The sequence below is a fragment of the Pelecanus crispus genome, chromosome 29, assembly GCF_030463565.1.
Source record: "Pelecanus crispus isolate bPelCri1 chromosome 29, bPelCri1.pri, whole genome shotgun sequence".
NCBI classification, from domain to species: domain Eukaryota; kingdom Metazoa; phylum Chordata; class Aves; order Pelecaniformes; family Pelecanidae; genus Pelecanus; species Pelecanus crispus.
The window spans coordinates 810,592-825,779 of record NC_134671.1 but is presented as its reverse complement, the minus strand read 5'-3'; the positions used below and the strand labels follow the sequence as shown (position 1 = coordinate 825,779).

The following is a 15,188-nucleotide window of genomic DNA, read 5'->3' as shown; positions in this document are numbered from 1 at the left end:
GGATGGATGGAGGACAGATACATGGAGGATGGATGGATGGATGGATTGATGGATGGATGGATGGATGGATGAAGGGAAGGAGGATGGATGGAGAGGGATGGACAGATAGCTGGGGGATGGATGGATGGATGGAGAGCTGGATGGATGGAGGGCAGATGGAGGAGGGTTGGAGGACAGATGGAGGATGCACGTATGGATGAATGATGGATGGATGGAGGATGGGTGGGTGGAAGGTGGGTGGAGCAGGATGGACAGACAGATGGGGATAGATGGAAGGTTGGATGGAGGATTGAGGACGGCTGGAGGACACATGGGGGATGGACAGAGGACAGAAACATGGATGGTGGAGGGGGAGATAGAAGAGAACGGGCAGACGAGTGGGGGATGGATGGAAGGTTGGATGGATGGAGAAGGGATAGAGGGCAGATGGAGGACAGACATGGAGGATGGAGGGAGGAATGGAGGATGGATGGATAGAGGATGGAAGAGCGATGGGTGGAGGACAGATGGATGATGGACAGATGGATGGTGGGTGGGTGGATGGATGGATGGATAGATGGCAGGTGGAGAGATGGATGGATGGACGGACAGAAGATGGAGGCAGGACACACGGATGCACAGAGGGTGGGCTGGGCCAGCCTGGCCGGGCTGCTGGGGCGCAGGCAGGCATTGGGCTGCCCTGACGGCCGTGGGCAGGACTTCCTGTCGGACATGGCCATGACGGAGGTGGATCGCTTCATGGACCGGGAGCACCTGATCTTCCGGGAAAACACCCTCGCCACGAAAGCCATAGAGGAGTACCTGAAACTCATCGGCCAGAAATACCTCAAGGATGCCATCGGTGAGCTCAGCCCGACACTGGAGGGTCCCCGTCATGGCTAGGGGTCCCCATCATGGCCAGGGCTCCCCTGGCATGGCTGTGGGACAGTGGGTGGCCCCACACATGGTCACATCCCCCTTGGCATGGCCATGGGATGGCTGGGTGGTCCCTTCTCATGATCATGTCCCCATTAGGGTACAATAAGGTACCTGCTCATAGGCAGGTGGCATGGCGGTGGGATGGTTGGGTGGTCCCTTCTCGTGGCCATGGGACAGTTAGGTGGTCCTTCCTCATGGCTGTGTCCCCATTGTTATGGTCATGCGACGGTTGGGTGGTCCTTTCTTACGATCATGTCCCTGTTGGCATGGCCAGAGGATGGTTGGGTGGTCCCTTCTCATGACTATGTCCCCTTGAGGTGGTCTGGCTATGGGACAGTTGGGTGGTCCCCAGCCCCTGTTCATTTCCAGGTCCCCACTGGCATGGTTGTGAGATGGTTGGGTGGTCCCTTCTCATGGCCATGTCCCCATCGGGCTGGCCTGGCCGTGCGACAGTGGAGCGGGCCCCGGTCCCCTCTGACGTCCCCATCCCCACACAGGCGAGTTCATCCGGGCACTGTACGAGTCGGAGGAGAACTGCGAGGTCGACCCCATGAAGTGCTCGGCCTCCACCTTGGCTGACCACCAGGCCAACCTCCGCATGTGCTGCGAGCTCGCCCTCTGCAAGGTGGTCAACTCGCACTGGTGAGTCCTCGGGGCTGGGGACATCCCCCGGCGTCCCCACCGCAGGTCCCTGACCATGTCCCCCCCGCCCCACACAGCGTGTTCCCACGGGAGCTGAAGGAGGTCTTTGCCTCGTGGCGGCTGCGATGCGCCGAGCGGGGCCGCGAGGACATCGCCGACCGGTTGATCAGCGCCTCGCTCTTCCTGCGGTTCCTCTGCCCCGCCGTGATGTCCCCCAGCCTCTTTGGCCTCATGCAGGAGTACCCCGACGAGCAGACCGCCCGCACCCTCACCCTCATCGCCAAGGTCATCCAGAACCTGGCCAACTTCACCAAGTGAGTGCCCAGCATGGAGGAGGGAGGCGGGGTGGTGCATGATGGTGGTTGGATGGAGGGATGGTGGGGGATGCAGGTGGGTGGGGAGGAGAATGGAGGGATGGCGGAGGGAAGGTGGATCTCTAGGTCTGTGGGTGGATGGAGCTTGGATGGATGGGTGGATTCATGGGTGGATGGAGGGTAGTTGGATGGGTGAGTTGACAGATGGACAGAAGACAGATGGATGAGTTGATGGGCAGAAGACGGATAGATGGACAGAAGGTGGATGGATGAGTTGATGGATGATGGCTAGAAAATGGATGAATGAGTTGACATGGATGAGCTGGAAGGAAGATGGACAGATGGAGATAAGATGGATGGATGAGTTGATAGATGATGGGTGTAAGATGGACAGATGAGTTGATGGATGAGGGACAGAAGATGGGTGAAGATGGATGGATATGTTGATGGATGGACAGAAGATAGAAAATGGACGGATGAGCTGGAAGATGGATGGAAGATGGATAGATGGACAGAAGGATGGATGAGTGGATGGATGGTCAGAAGAAGGATGGATGAGTGGATGGATAGGCAGAAAATAGAAAATGGATGGACGAGTTGGTGGACGGATGGATGGTGAGTGGAGGATGAGTGAGTTGGTGGGTGAGGTGGTGGCTGGAGGGAAGATGGATGAACAGAAGGCGGCTAGATGGATGGAAGGTGGGAGGATGTGTTGACGGGTGTAAGATGGACGGATGAGTTGGATGGACAGAAGACAGACAGATGAGTTGGTGGATGGATGAGTTGGGCGGAATGATGGGTGGATGGATGGATGGGTGGATGGATGGATGGATGGATGGATGGAAGGAAGATGGATGGATGACTTGGTGGATAGATGGATGGATGGAGGACAAACAGACGGAAGAGCTGGACAAAGGCCAGACGTGGCTTTACGAAGGGGCACCTGGAAGCTTGAGGAACAGAAGGTTCAAAGGGTGGCAGACAAGGCTGGGGGGGGACAACAGCCAGTCGGGGGGGCCAGTGGGGACCCTGCTGAGTGCCCGCCCACAGGTTTGGCAGCAAGGAGGAGTACATGGCCTTCATGAACGAGTTCCTGGAGCTGGAGTGGACCAGCATGCAGCAGTTCCTCTACGAGATCTCCAACCTGGACACCCTCACCAACAGCACCAGCTTCGAGGGCTACATTGACCTGGGCCGCGAGCTCTCCACCCTGCACGCCCTCCTCTGGGAGGTCATGTCCCAGCTCAGCAAGGTACCCCGGTACCTGGGCCCCCCATGCTGGGGGGGGTCACCTGGACACCTGGGTCCTCTCCTGGGTGGTGATCAGAGGCCTGGATGCCTACATTCTCCGTGGGGGAGGTTTTGGGATCCTGGACATCTGGGTGCCCCTGGAGGGGCATTTTGGGGTCCCATCCTCCCCAGCCCCCTAAGAGGAGGTCATTGGGGTCCCAGCCCCTTGTGTCCCACCACAGGAGGTCATTGAGACGCCATCCACCCATGCCCCCCCAGGCAAGGTCACTGGGGTCCCATCCACCCATGTCCCACCATGGGAGGTCATTGGGGTCCCAGCCTCTTGTGCCCCCCGCCCAGGGGAGGTCATTGGGGTCCCAGCCCCCCAAGTCCCACCACAGGAGGTCATTGGGGTCCCATCCACCCCTGCCCGCCTTGGGGAGGTCATTTCGGTCCCATCCACCCATAGCCCACCACAGGAGGTCATTGGGATCCCAGCCTCTTGTGCCCTCTGCCCAGGGGAGGTCATTGGGGTCCCATCCACCCATCCCCTCCAGGGGAGGTTTCTGGGGTGCCGGGAGGGTGGGGACACGTGGCTGACCTGCCCCCCAGGAGGCCCTGCTGAAGCTGGGCCCACTGCCCCGGCTGTTGACGGACATCAGCGTGGCCCTGCGCAACCCCCACCTGCAGCGGCAGCCGAGCCAGGGGGAGCGGCTGCCCCCCAAGGGGCTGGTGCTGCGGGGGCCCTCGGCCGACCTCCAGCCCTACCTCGTCCGCGACCTCAACAGGTAGGGACCCCCGAAAACCCCCCTGTGTCCCCTCACATCCTCGTGGTGCCTCCCACATCCCCAGGGCACCTCCATCCCCATGGTACCCCCACGTCCTCATGGCACCCCGATATCGTCATGGTACCTCCACATCCCCGTTGTACCTCCACCCCCGTGGCACCTCCACATCCCCGTGGTATTCCTACATCCCACCCCCATGCCTCCCCCGCTGTGTCTGCGCATGTCACCGTGGTGTCCCCCCCCATGTCACCCTGGTGGCCCTCAGTCTCACCAGGGGTGTCTCCCCCCACCGTGGATCCCCGTGGTCACCTGCTCTCTGCCCCCACAGCTCCGTTGACCTCCAGTCCTACATGGTGCGGGGCCTCAACAGGTGGGTGACGGGGACGGGATGGGGACAGGGATGGGATGGGATGGGATGGGATGGGATGGGATGGGATGGGATGGGATGGGATGGGGTTGAGATGGGATGGGGATGAAGTGGTGTTGGGAATGGGGATGGGATGGGGTGGGATGGGGATGGGGATGGGACAGAGATGGGATGGGGTTGAGGATGGGGATGGGACTGGGATGGGGACAGAGATTGGGATGGGATGGGGATGGAGATGGCATGGGGATGGTGATGAGGATGGAGATGGGAACTGGGATGGGATGGAGATGGGATGGGGATGGGTATGAGGATGGGGATGGGGCTGTGGGTAAGGATGGGGATGGGACTGGGATGGGGATGGAGATTGGGGTGGGAACAGAGACGGGGACAGACATGGGATGGGATGAGGATGGGAATGGGAATGGGATGAAGATGGGGCCGAGACCAGTGTGGGGACCTCTCTCCGGCACCACCCCGCCGGAGATCCCCACCCCACCCTGACCCCCACCCCCCGTAGCTCCATGGAGGTGCCCCGCCTGCCCTCCCCGCCGCAGGAGAAGGGGCCGCAGGAGGTGCTGGTGCTGAGCCGCCCCCCCCTGGCCCGCTCCTCCCCCGCCTACTGCACCAGCAGCTCCGACCTGACGGAGCCCGAGGGGGGCCGGGGGGCTCTGGGGGTGGGCAAGAGCGTCTCCATGCTGGACCTTCAAGACGGCCGTGTTGACAGCGTCCCTAGTTTGCCTGCCGAGCTGCTCGCTGCCGGCGGTCCGGCCCCGGGCGGGGCTGGAGGGGGGCTGCGTCCTGGCCGCCTCTCGCAGGGCAGCGCCTCCAGCCTGGCCCCCCCTCGCCTGGGGGTACCCGAGCCTGGGGGGCCGCAGTTGCGGGTCCCCCTCTCCTTCCAGAACCCCCTTTTTCATTTGGCGGCCGACGGACCCTTGCGGGGACCCGAGCCGGGGGGTGAGGGGCCCTTTGCCCCCCCCCTGCACGGGTACAGCAAGAGCGAGGAGCTGGCGGCTCCCCCCCCCAAGCACATCACCCACAGCCACAGCTACAGCGACGAGTTCGCCCGGCCAGGGGGGGACTTCGGCCGGCGGCAGCTCTCCCTGCAGGACACCCTGGCCCCTCCCCAGATCACCATTGGGGCCCCCCCACCCCCCACCCCTCGGGGGGCTCGGGCGGGGAAAGGCGGGGGGCCAGGGCCGGCGGCCTTGGGGGTGCCCCCCAAACCGCGGCCGGCCAGCGGGAACCTGCTGGCGTCCCCCGAACCAGCTTACGGACCCCCCCGCTCCCGGCAGCCCTCCCTGGCCAAGGAGGCGTCGGTGGCTGGGATGAAGCCGCCGGTCACCAAGCAGGTGGGGGGACACACAGGGGACATGGGGCATGGTGGGGCTGGAGGACAGGGGGACATGGTGGGGATGGGGGACGTGGTGGGGACATGGGGGCTATGGGGGACGTGGGGACATGGTAGGGATGGAGGACATGGTAGGGACGGAAGACACGGGGACATGGTGGGGATGGGGGGCATGGTGGAGCCATGGGGGCCATCATGGGCGCATGGAGGACATGGGGAGCCATGGGGTCATGGGATACGGTGGGCATGGAGGGACATGGTGAGGATGGAGGACATGGGGACATGGTGGGGATGGAGGACATGGGGGACATGGGGACATGGTGGGGACATGGTGGGGACATGGGGGACATGGCGGATGTGAGTGACATGGACCCTAGTGGGGATGGGGGGATGTTATGGGGATGGGGGACATGGGGACGTGGTGGGGATGGAGGACGTGGGGGACATGGGGACATGGTGGGGATGGGGGACATGGGGACACGGTGAGGATGGAGGACATGGGGGACATGGGGACACAGTGGGGATGGAGGACATGGGGACATGGTGGGGATGGGGGACATGGGGGACATGGGGACACGGTGGGGATGGAGGACATGGGGATGTAGTGGGGATGGAGGACATGGGGGACATGGAGACACGGTGGGGATGGGGGACACGGTGGGGACATGGGGGCTATGAGAGACATAGGGACATTGGGGATGTGGGGGGACACAGGGACATGGGGGAACATCAGGGACATGGGTGAGATGGGGGACATGGGGGCTATGGGGGGACACGGTCGGGATGGGGACACAGAGTGATGTGGGTGACATGGGGCACGGTGGAGCTGGAAGGACGTGGATTGATACAGGGGCCATGGTGGGGACGTGGCGGGGATGGGCGGACATGGTAAGGAAGTAGTTGGACATGGGGGACGTGGGGACACAGGACATAGCAGGGACAGGGAGGGCAGCTGCGGGGACAATCTGCGGGGACGAGAGGGACCAGGCCCATCGCCGTGTCCCCTGCCGCGTCCCTCCAGGCCTCGCAGACACCGTCGACGCTGAACCCGGTGATGCCGGCAGCGGAGCGCACAGTGGCCTGGGTGTCCAACATGCCACACCTCTCGGCCGACATTGAGAGCTCCCACATCGAGCGCGAGGAGTACAAGCTCAAGGAGTACTCCAAGTCCATGGACGAGAGCCGGCTGGACCGGGTAGGGACCACCGACGCACCCAGGCGTCCAAGGCTGGGCGGGGCAGGGCTGCCCAGGGACCCAGATGTCTGGAGCCCAGGAGAGGACCCTGATGACACAGGTCCTGGGGACCCAGGTCCCAGGAGATGACCCTGATGGACCCAGCTCCTGGAGACCCAGGTGTCCGGGCTCCAGGAGATGACCCTGGTGGACCCAGGTGTCCAGAATCCAGGAGATGACCCTGATGGACCCAGCTCCTGGAGACCCAGGTGTCCGGGCTCCAGGAGATGACCCTGGTGGACCCAGGTGTCCAGAATCCAGGAGATGACCCTGATGGACCCAGCTCCTGGAGACCCAGGTGTCCGGGCTCCAGGAGATGACCCTGGTGGACCCAGGTGTCCAGAATCCAGATGACCCTGATGGACCCAGCTCCTGGAGACCCAAGGTGTCCGGACTCCAGGAGATGACCCTGATGGACCCAGGTGTCCAGGCTCCAGGAGATGACCCTGATGGACCCAGGTCCCAGGGACCCAGGTGTCCAGGCTCCAGGAGATGACCCTGATGGACCCACATGTCCGGGCATCACCAGGGTGGGGACCCTGCTGTTTGGGTGTCACCACGGGGGGGGGTCCCAGGTGTTTGGGTGTCACCATGGTGGGGACCTAGATGTTTGGTCATCACCACGGTGGGGACCTAGATGTTTGGTCGTTGCCATGGTGGGGACCTTGGTGTTTGGGCGTCACCGTTGGGGGAACCCAGGCATCTTCGTGGTGGGGATGGGGAGATGCCGCCGGCGCCCTGCAGTGTGGGCTGTGGCAGGTGAAGGAGTACGAGGAGGAGATCCACTCGCTGAAGGAGCGGCTGCACATGTCCAACCGCAAGCTGGAGGAGTACGAGCGGCGCCTGGTGTCGCAGGAGGAGCAGACGAGCCGCATCCTGCTGCAGTACCAGCACCGCCTGGAGCAGAGCGAGAAGCGCCTGCGGCAGCAGCAGGCAGAGAAGGACTCCCAGATCAAGAGCATCATCGGCAGGTGAGGGAGGGACCCGGCCCCGGGGACAGCGAGGGGACACCGGGGACGCTGGGGGGTTGGGGAGGGAGAGGGGGATGGGGGGAATGGTGGGACTTGAGTGTGGGGGGCATGGACGGGTGTTGGGGGCATGGAGGGATGTGAGGGACATGGGGACGCAGATGGAGATGAGGGACATAGATGGCCGTGGAGGACATGGGGACGTAGAGGGACATGGGGACACAGACGGAGATGAGGGACATAGGTGGACATGGAGGACATGGGGACACAGAGGGACATGGGGACACAGAAAGACATGAGGGACAGATGGACATGGAGGACATGGGCACATAGGGGGACACAGGAGATGAGGGACATAGGTGGACATGGAGGACATGGGGACATGGGGACACAGATGGAGATGAAGGACATGGAGGACGGGGATGTAGAGGAACATGGGGACACAGATGGAGATGAGGGACAGATGGACATGGAGAACATGGGGACACAGGGGGACATGGGGACACAGGAGATGAGGGACAGATGGACATGGAGGACATGGGGATGCAGGGGGACATGGGGACACAGATGGAGATGAGGGACAGATGGACATGGAGAACATGGGGACACAGGGGGACATGGGGACACAGGAGATGAAGGACATAGATGGACATGGAGGACATGGGGACGCAGAGGGACATGGGGACACAGAAGGAGATGAGGGGCATAGTGGGACATAGAGGAATGTGGGGGACATGGCGGCACAGAAGGACAGGAAGGACACAGAGGGACATGTGGACGTAGAAGGCCTTGGAGGTGATGGACACGGAGGATATGGGGACACGGGGACACAGAGGGACAAGGGGACACAGAGGGACGTGAAGGATATGGGGACACAGGGGGACAGGGGGATTATAGGGACACAGACCTGGGGTTGCAGAGGGACATGGGGACACAGAAGGACATGAGGACATAGATGGACATGGGACATACGGGGACGCAGAGGGACGTGGGGACACGGAAGGACATGGGGACATAGATGGACGTGGGACATGCGGGGACGCAGAGGGACGTGGGGACACAGGACATGGAGGATGTGGGGATGCAGAGGGACATGGGACAGACGGGCGTAGCAGGACGTGGCAGGGACAGGGGGACTTGGGGACACAGAAGGACATGGGGACGTAGTGGGACATGGAGGGTATGGGGACATGGGGGGTGCGGAGGATATAGGGACACAGAAGGGTGTGGGTGACGTGGGGACACAGAGGGACGTGGGGACACGAGGGGACACCCCTCGTGTCCCCGGGGTGTCCCTGAGGGGTGGCAGCCTGTCCCGGGGGGGTCCCTGGGGGGTTCCGGGGGGGTCCCTGGGGTGGCGGTGTGACCCTGGGGTGTCCCTGCTGTGACCCTGGGGTGTCCCCACATGCCCTTGGGGTGCATGGCAGCGTCTCTGGGTGGGTGGCCCTACGGGCTGTCCCCAAGAGTGGCACTGTGTCCCTAGGGGGGTGTCCCCATGACCCACGGTGTCCCCAGGGTGTCCCTGGGTGTCCCTAGGGGTGGCAGGGTGTCCCTGGGGGGTGCCCCCGGGGGTGTCCCCATTACTTGGGGTGTCCCTGGGGGGGTGTCCCCATGACCCGGGGTGTCCCTGGGTGTCCCCAGGGGTGTCAGTGTGTCCCTGGGGGGTGTCCCCAGGGGTGTCCCCATGACCCGGGGTGTCCTTGGGGTGTCCCCAGGGGTGTCAGTGTGTCCCTGGGGGGTGTCCCCAGGGGTGTCCCCATGACCTGGGGTGTCCCTGGGTTGTCCTTGGGGTGTCCCTAGGGGTGTCAGGGTGTCCCTGGGGGGTGCCCCCAGGGGTGTCTCCATTACCTGGGGTGTCCCTGGGGGGGTGTCCCCATGACCCAGGGTGTCCCTAGGGGTGTCAGGGTGTCCCTGGGGGGTGTCCCCAGGGGTGTCCCCATGACCTGGGGTGTCCCCGGGGTGTTCTGGGGTGTCCCTAGGGGTGTCAGGTTGTCCCTGGGGGCTGTCCCTGGGGGTGTCCCCGGGGGTGTCCCCATGACCTGGGGTGTCCCTAGGGGTGTCATGGTGTCCCTGGGGGCTGTCCCCGGGGGTGTCCCCGGGGGTTGTCCCCATGACCTGGGGTGTCCCTGGGTTGTAATTGGGGTGTCCAAGCCTTGGCCCCGGGAGGGGGGTGTCCCCGAGGGGCGTCCCCGGGGGTGGCAGCGGGACCCCGGGGGGTGTCCCCGTGTCCCCGGGGTGCCCCCCCGGGGGTGGCAGCGTGACCCCGGTGAAGCCTGGCCCCGCAGGCTGATGCTGGTGGAGCAGGAGCTGCGCAGGGATCACTTGGGCGCCCACGACCCCCCCGAGGGCCGGCGGCGGCTGCTCGACGCTCAGGTGGAAATTACAATGTCATTGCTCTGCTCCGTGTGACATCGGCCATCCCACGCCGCGCTGGGGGCGGGGCCCGGGGTGGGGGGCACCCTTGGGGTGGGGGGCACCCATGGATAAGGGGTATGGGGACCCATGGGTGGGGTATGGGCACCCCAAGGGGGGCGTATGGGCATCGCTGGGGGGGGTCTATGGGCACCCCAGGTGGGGTGTGGGCACCCCTTGGGGGGGGGGGGGGTGTGGGCACCCCTTGGGGGGGGGTGTGGGCACCCATGTGGGGGTATGGGAACCCATTGGGGGGGGTATGGGCACCCATTGGGGGGTTATTGGCATCCCTGGGGGAGTATGGACACCCATGGTGGGGGTATGGGCACCCATTTGCGGGGTATGGGCACCCATTTGGGGGGGGGTTATCAGCATCCCTGGAGGGGATATGGGCACCCATGGGTGGGGGTATGGGCACCCATAGGGGTTTATGGGCATCCCTGGGGGAGTATGGGCACCCTTTGGGGCGGGTGTTGGGGATGTCTGTGGGCACCTTTAAGGGGGGGTATGGGCACCCATGGGTGGGATGTGGGCAACCTTTGGGGGTGTATTGGGCACCCATGGGGGGGTATGGGCACCCATGGCGGGTATGGGCACCCTGGGGGGGGGTATGGGGGATCTATAGGCTCGTGGGGGGTACTGGCATCCCTGGAGGGCTACTGGGGGGCTATGGGCACCCCAGGGGGTTTATTGGCACCCCTGGGCGGGGGGGTGACCTATGGGGGGTATGGTCACCTATGGGGGATGTAGGGGACAGGGCCATCCCTAGAGGGGACATGGGGATGCCCAGAGTGGGACATGGTGGCCCCTGGGGGGGGGGGGGTGGGGGGGGATATGGTCACCCCTGGGGGGGCACAAGGGGACAGAGCCATCCCTGGGAGGGGACATGGGGACCCTGTCGGGGGGGCACAGGGACCCATAGGGGGATGTGAGGGGGACAGGGCCACCCCCAGTGGGGACCTGGTGACCCACAGGGGGACAGGGTGGGGGGGACACACACACAGGGCCACCCCCAAGGGGGACATGGTCACCCCTGGGGGCGGACAGGGCCATCCCCAGCGGGGACAAGGCCACCTCTGGGGGGGACATGGGACCCCTCTGAGGGACAGGGCCACCCCCGGGGGTACAGAGTCACCCCTGGGGGGGGACAGAGCCACCCCCGGGGAGACACGATCGCCCCTGCGGAGGGGTCAGGGCCACCCCAGGGGGTACAAAGTGACCCCCGGGGGGGCACAGGGCCAGCCCCAGCGGGGACAGGGCCACCCCTGGGGGGGCCCAGAGCCACCCCAGTGGGGACAGGGCCACCCCTGGGGGGACATGGTCACCCCCGGGGGGACAGGGCCACCTCCAGGGAGGACACTAGAGGGACATGGGGGGGGGTGTGACAGAGCCACACATACAACCCCCCCCCAGCCTAGGGACAGGGCCACCAGTGTGTCCCCAAGGCCACCTTCCCACCCCCCCCCCAAGTGACGGAGACGGTGACGGACCCCCTCCTTGGGTTGGGGTCACCCCCAGCCACCTCAGGGCCACCACCCGCCCCCCCCCAAAGGCCACCACCGGGACACGGTGTGTCCCCAAGTCCCCGACACCCCCCCCACCCCCCCACGGGGACGAGCGTGTCCCCCACGGTGGCCCTGACCCCCGTGTCTCTCTTCGTCCTAGCTGTCCGTCAGGTAGCGCGGGCCAGCCCTGCCATTGTCACGGGACCCTCGGCCTCCGGTGACACGCCAGGTGGGTCCTCCTGTCCCCGTCCCCGTCCCCGTCCCCCCTCCCCCTAGGTAGCACCCAGGGGACATTGGGGAACCCTTAGGGACACAATGCTGGGGTGTCCCCGTGTCCCTCAGGGTCACTGGGAACCCTTGGGGACATGGATCCAAGGTGTCCCCATGTCCCTCTTGTGTCTCCATGTCCCTCAGGGACATTGGGAACCTTTAGGGACATGGATCCAGGTGTCCCCATGTCCCTCCTGTGTCCCCCAGGGACACTGGGAACCCTTGGAGACATGGATCCATGATGTCCCCTTGTCCCTCTTGTGTCCCTCAGGGACACTGGGAATCCTTGGGGACATGGACCCATGGTGTCCCCAAGAACCTCTTGTGTCCCTGTGTCCCCCAGGGACACTGGGAACCCTTGGAGACATGGATCCATGATGTCCCCTTGTCCCTCTTGTGTCCCTCAGGGACACTGGGAATCCTTGGGGACATGGACCCATGGTGTCCCCAAGAACCTCTTGTGTCCCTCAGGGACACTGGGAATCCTTGGAGACATGGACTCATGGTGTCCCCTTGTCCCTCTTGTGTCCCTGTGTCCATCTTGTGTCCCCCAGGGACACAGGGAACTCTTGGGTGTCCCCAGTGCTGGGGTGTCCCCATGTCCTGTGGACACTGGGAACCCTTGAGGACATGGGTCCGGGGTGTCCCCATGTCCTCCAGGGACACTGGGAACCCCTGGGGACACAATGGTGGGATGTCCCCATGTCTTCTGGACATTGGGAACCCTTGGAGACACAGAGCTAGGGTCACTCATGTCCTTCTTGTGTTCTCATGTCCCCTGAGGGATACTGGGAGCCCTTGGGGACATGGATCCAAGGTGTCCCCATGTCCCCAGGACACTGGCTGGGAAACCCTTGGGGGCATGGATTCTGGTATGTCCCCATGTCCCCGTGCCCCAAGGACATTGGGAACCGCTGGGGACCTGGATCCAGGTGTTGCCATGTCCACCCTGTGTCCCCATGTTGCCTGAGGGACACTGGGGACCCTTAGGGACATGATGCTGGGGTGTCCCCATGTCCTCTGGACACTGTGGAACCTCCGGGGACATGGATTTGGGGATGTCCCCATGTCCTCATGTACCCTGGACACTGGGGAACCCCTGGGGACATAGATCCAAGTGTCCCCATGGTCCCTCTTGTGTCTCTGTGTTTCCCTGGGGACACTGGGAGCCCTCGGGGACAAGGATCTGAGCTGTCCCCATGTCCCCAGGACACTGGGAAAAACTTGGAGACATGGATTTTGGCATGCCCCCATGTCCCTGTATGTCCCAGGGACATTGGGGGACATTGGGAACCTTTGGGGACATGGATCCAGGGTGCCCCCATGTCTCTGTTGTGTTCCCATGTCCGCCCCAAGGACATTGGGGACCCTTGGGGACATGGATCCAGGTGTCCCCTTGTCCCTCTTTGTGTCCCTGTCTCCCCCTGGGGACACGTCCCCCAGGTGTCCCCATGTCCTTCCTGTGTCCTGGCAGGACCTTGTCCCCTCCCTGACATCCCCCATCCCAATCCATCCCAGGAGATGCTGATTTGGGATGTCCCCATGTCCCTCCCCTGTACCACATCCCCCCGGCACCCCCAGGACACGGATCCGGGGTGTCCCTGTCCCTCCTGTGTCGTGACCAGGACATGCCACGGGGACGTCCTTGTCCCCTCCTGGTGTCCTTTGTCTCTTGTCCATTTCAGGGGACATGGATCCGGACTGTCTCCATGTCCTTCTTGTGTCCTCATGTTCCCCAGGGACACTGGGAACCCTTGGGGACGTGGACCCAGGGTGTCCCCATGTCCCTCTGGTGTCCCCATGTCCCTCAGGGACACTGGGAATCCTTGGGGACATGGGCCCAGGGTGTCCCCATGTCCCTTCTGTCTTCCCATGTCCCTCCTGTGTCCCTGTGTCCCCTTGGGGACATGGATCCAGGGTGTCTCCATGTCCCTTGGGACACCAGGGATTCTTGGGGTCACAGATCTGGGGTGTCCCCATGTCCCTCAGGGACACTGGGAACCCTTGGGGACATGGCTCCAGGTGTCCCCATGTCCCTCCCGTGTCCCCATGTCCCCCTTGGGGACATAGATCTGGGGTGTCCCCATGTCCCCTTGGGGCCACCAAGGAGCCCTTAGGGACACGGCTCTGGGCTGTCCCTGTCCCGCTTGTGTCCCCCACAGGGGTGACAACAGCGGGGACAGCAGTGTCACCGTCCCCTCTGGGGGTGGCTGGGTTTGGGGGGGGGTGGGTGGGCCACCCACCGTCCCCCAGCGCTGGTGCCCGCCGTCACCCGCCTCGTCTCCATCCTCGTGTCTCGTGTCCGTCCCCATCTCACCTCACCTGGGCTGGGGGGGTGGGCGGGGGGGGGGGGGTGTGACACGCACGTCCCTGTGCCATGTCCTGTCCGGGGCGGGGGGACAGGGACGGGATGGGGACATTTTGGGGGGGTGGGGGGGGGGGGTCTGCCAGCGCCTGAGGGTCCCACTGAGCCGCTGCAGGTGAGTGCTGCGCCGCGTCGGGGAGAGGAGGGTGGGGGTGGCAGAAGGTGGGGTGGGGGTGGGTGGGTGGCGGTGGCTTGGGGACACTTGGGGACACTTTTATTTTGGGCGGGGGGGGGACGGGGGGGGGTGAACGAGCCCCCTCGGTGCCTTGCAGGAGAGGCAGCTTTCCGCCGTGGGTGCAGCAGACCCGGGTGTGAGCTGGGCCGGGGGGGTCCCCGCGCGGCCCCCGCCTCCGCCCCCGCCACCCCCGATCACGGCCAACGGCGAGCTGCGCGGCCCCGCTGCTGAGCACTAGCCCCCGCCCCGGGGGCCGCCGGGACCCCCAACCCCCCGCCCCGGGGCTGGCGGCGACCCCCGGCGACCCCCGGGGGAAGAGGCGGCGGTGGGGGGAGGAAGGACACCCCTCCCTCCCCGGCCTCGTGCGACACGGGGAGGCCCTCGTGCGAGGGGAGAGGGGAGGCCTCGCGCGACGGCGCCTCGTGCAACAGGAGCTGGGTGGCCTCGTGCAAGGGCTCCCCGTGCAACGGCTCCTCGTGCAACAGGAGCCCGGTGGCTTCGTGCAAGGGCTCCCCGTGCAACAGGAGCAGAGAGGCCTCGTGCAAGGGCTCCCCGTGCAACAGGAGCAGGGAGGCCTCGTGCAAGGGCTCCCCGTTCAACGGGAGCAGAGAGGCCTCATGCAAGGGCTCCCTGTGCAACAGGAGTGGGAAGG

General features: G+C 64.5%; 1 protein-coding gene across 1 annotated transcript in view; it reads left to right on the top strand.

Moving 5' to 3' along the window:
* SYNGAP1 (synaptic Ras GTPase activating protein 1) overlaps positions 1 to 14,676 on the top strand; it is a 33,530-nt gene extending 18,854 nt beyond the window's left edge. Inside the window, exons 9-19 of the mRNA XM_075725307.1 lie at positions 697 to 841; positions 1,416 to 1,560; positions 1,638 to 1,874; positions 2,925 to 3,126; positions 3,717 to 3,892; positions 4,221 to 4,262; positions 4,777 to 5,608; positions 6,629 to 6,802; positions 7,601 to 7,812; positions 10,095 to 10,196; positions 14,634 to 14,676. Of these exons, the coding sequence (XP_075581422.1) occupies positions 697 to 841; positions 1,416 to 1,560; positions 1,638 to 1,874; positions 2,925 to 3,126; positions 3,717 to 3,892; positions 4,221 to 4,262; positions 4,777 to 5,608; positions 6,629 to 6,802; positions 7,601 to 7,812; positions 10,095 to 10,196; positions 14,634 to 14,676 (2,310 nt within the window). The remainder of the gene's footprint in view (positions 1 to 696; positions 842 to 1,415; positions 1,561 to 1,637; positions 1,875 to 2,924; positions 3,127 to 3,716; positions 3,893 to 4,220; positions 4,263 to 4,776; positions 5,609 to 6,628; positions 6,803 to 7,600; positions 7,813 to 10,094; positions 10,197 to 14,633) is intronic.
* Positions 14,677 to 15,188: the final 512 nt, after the last annotated feature.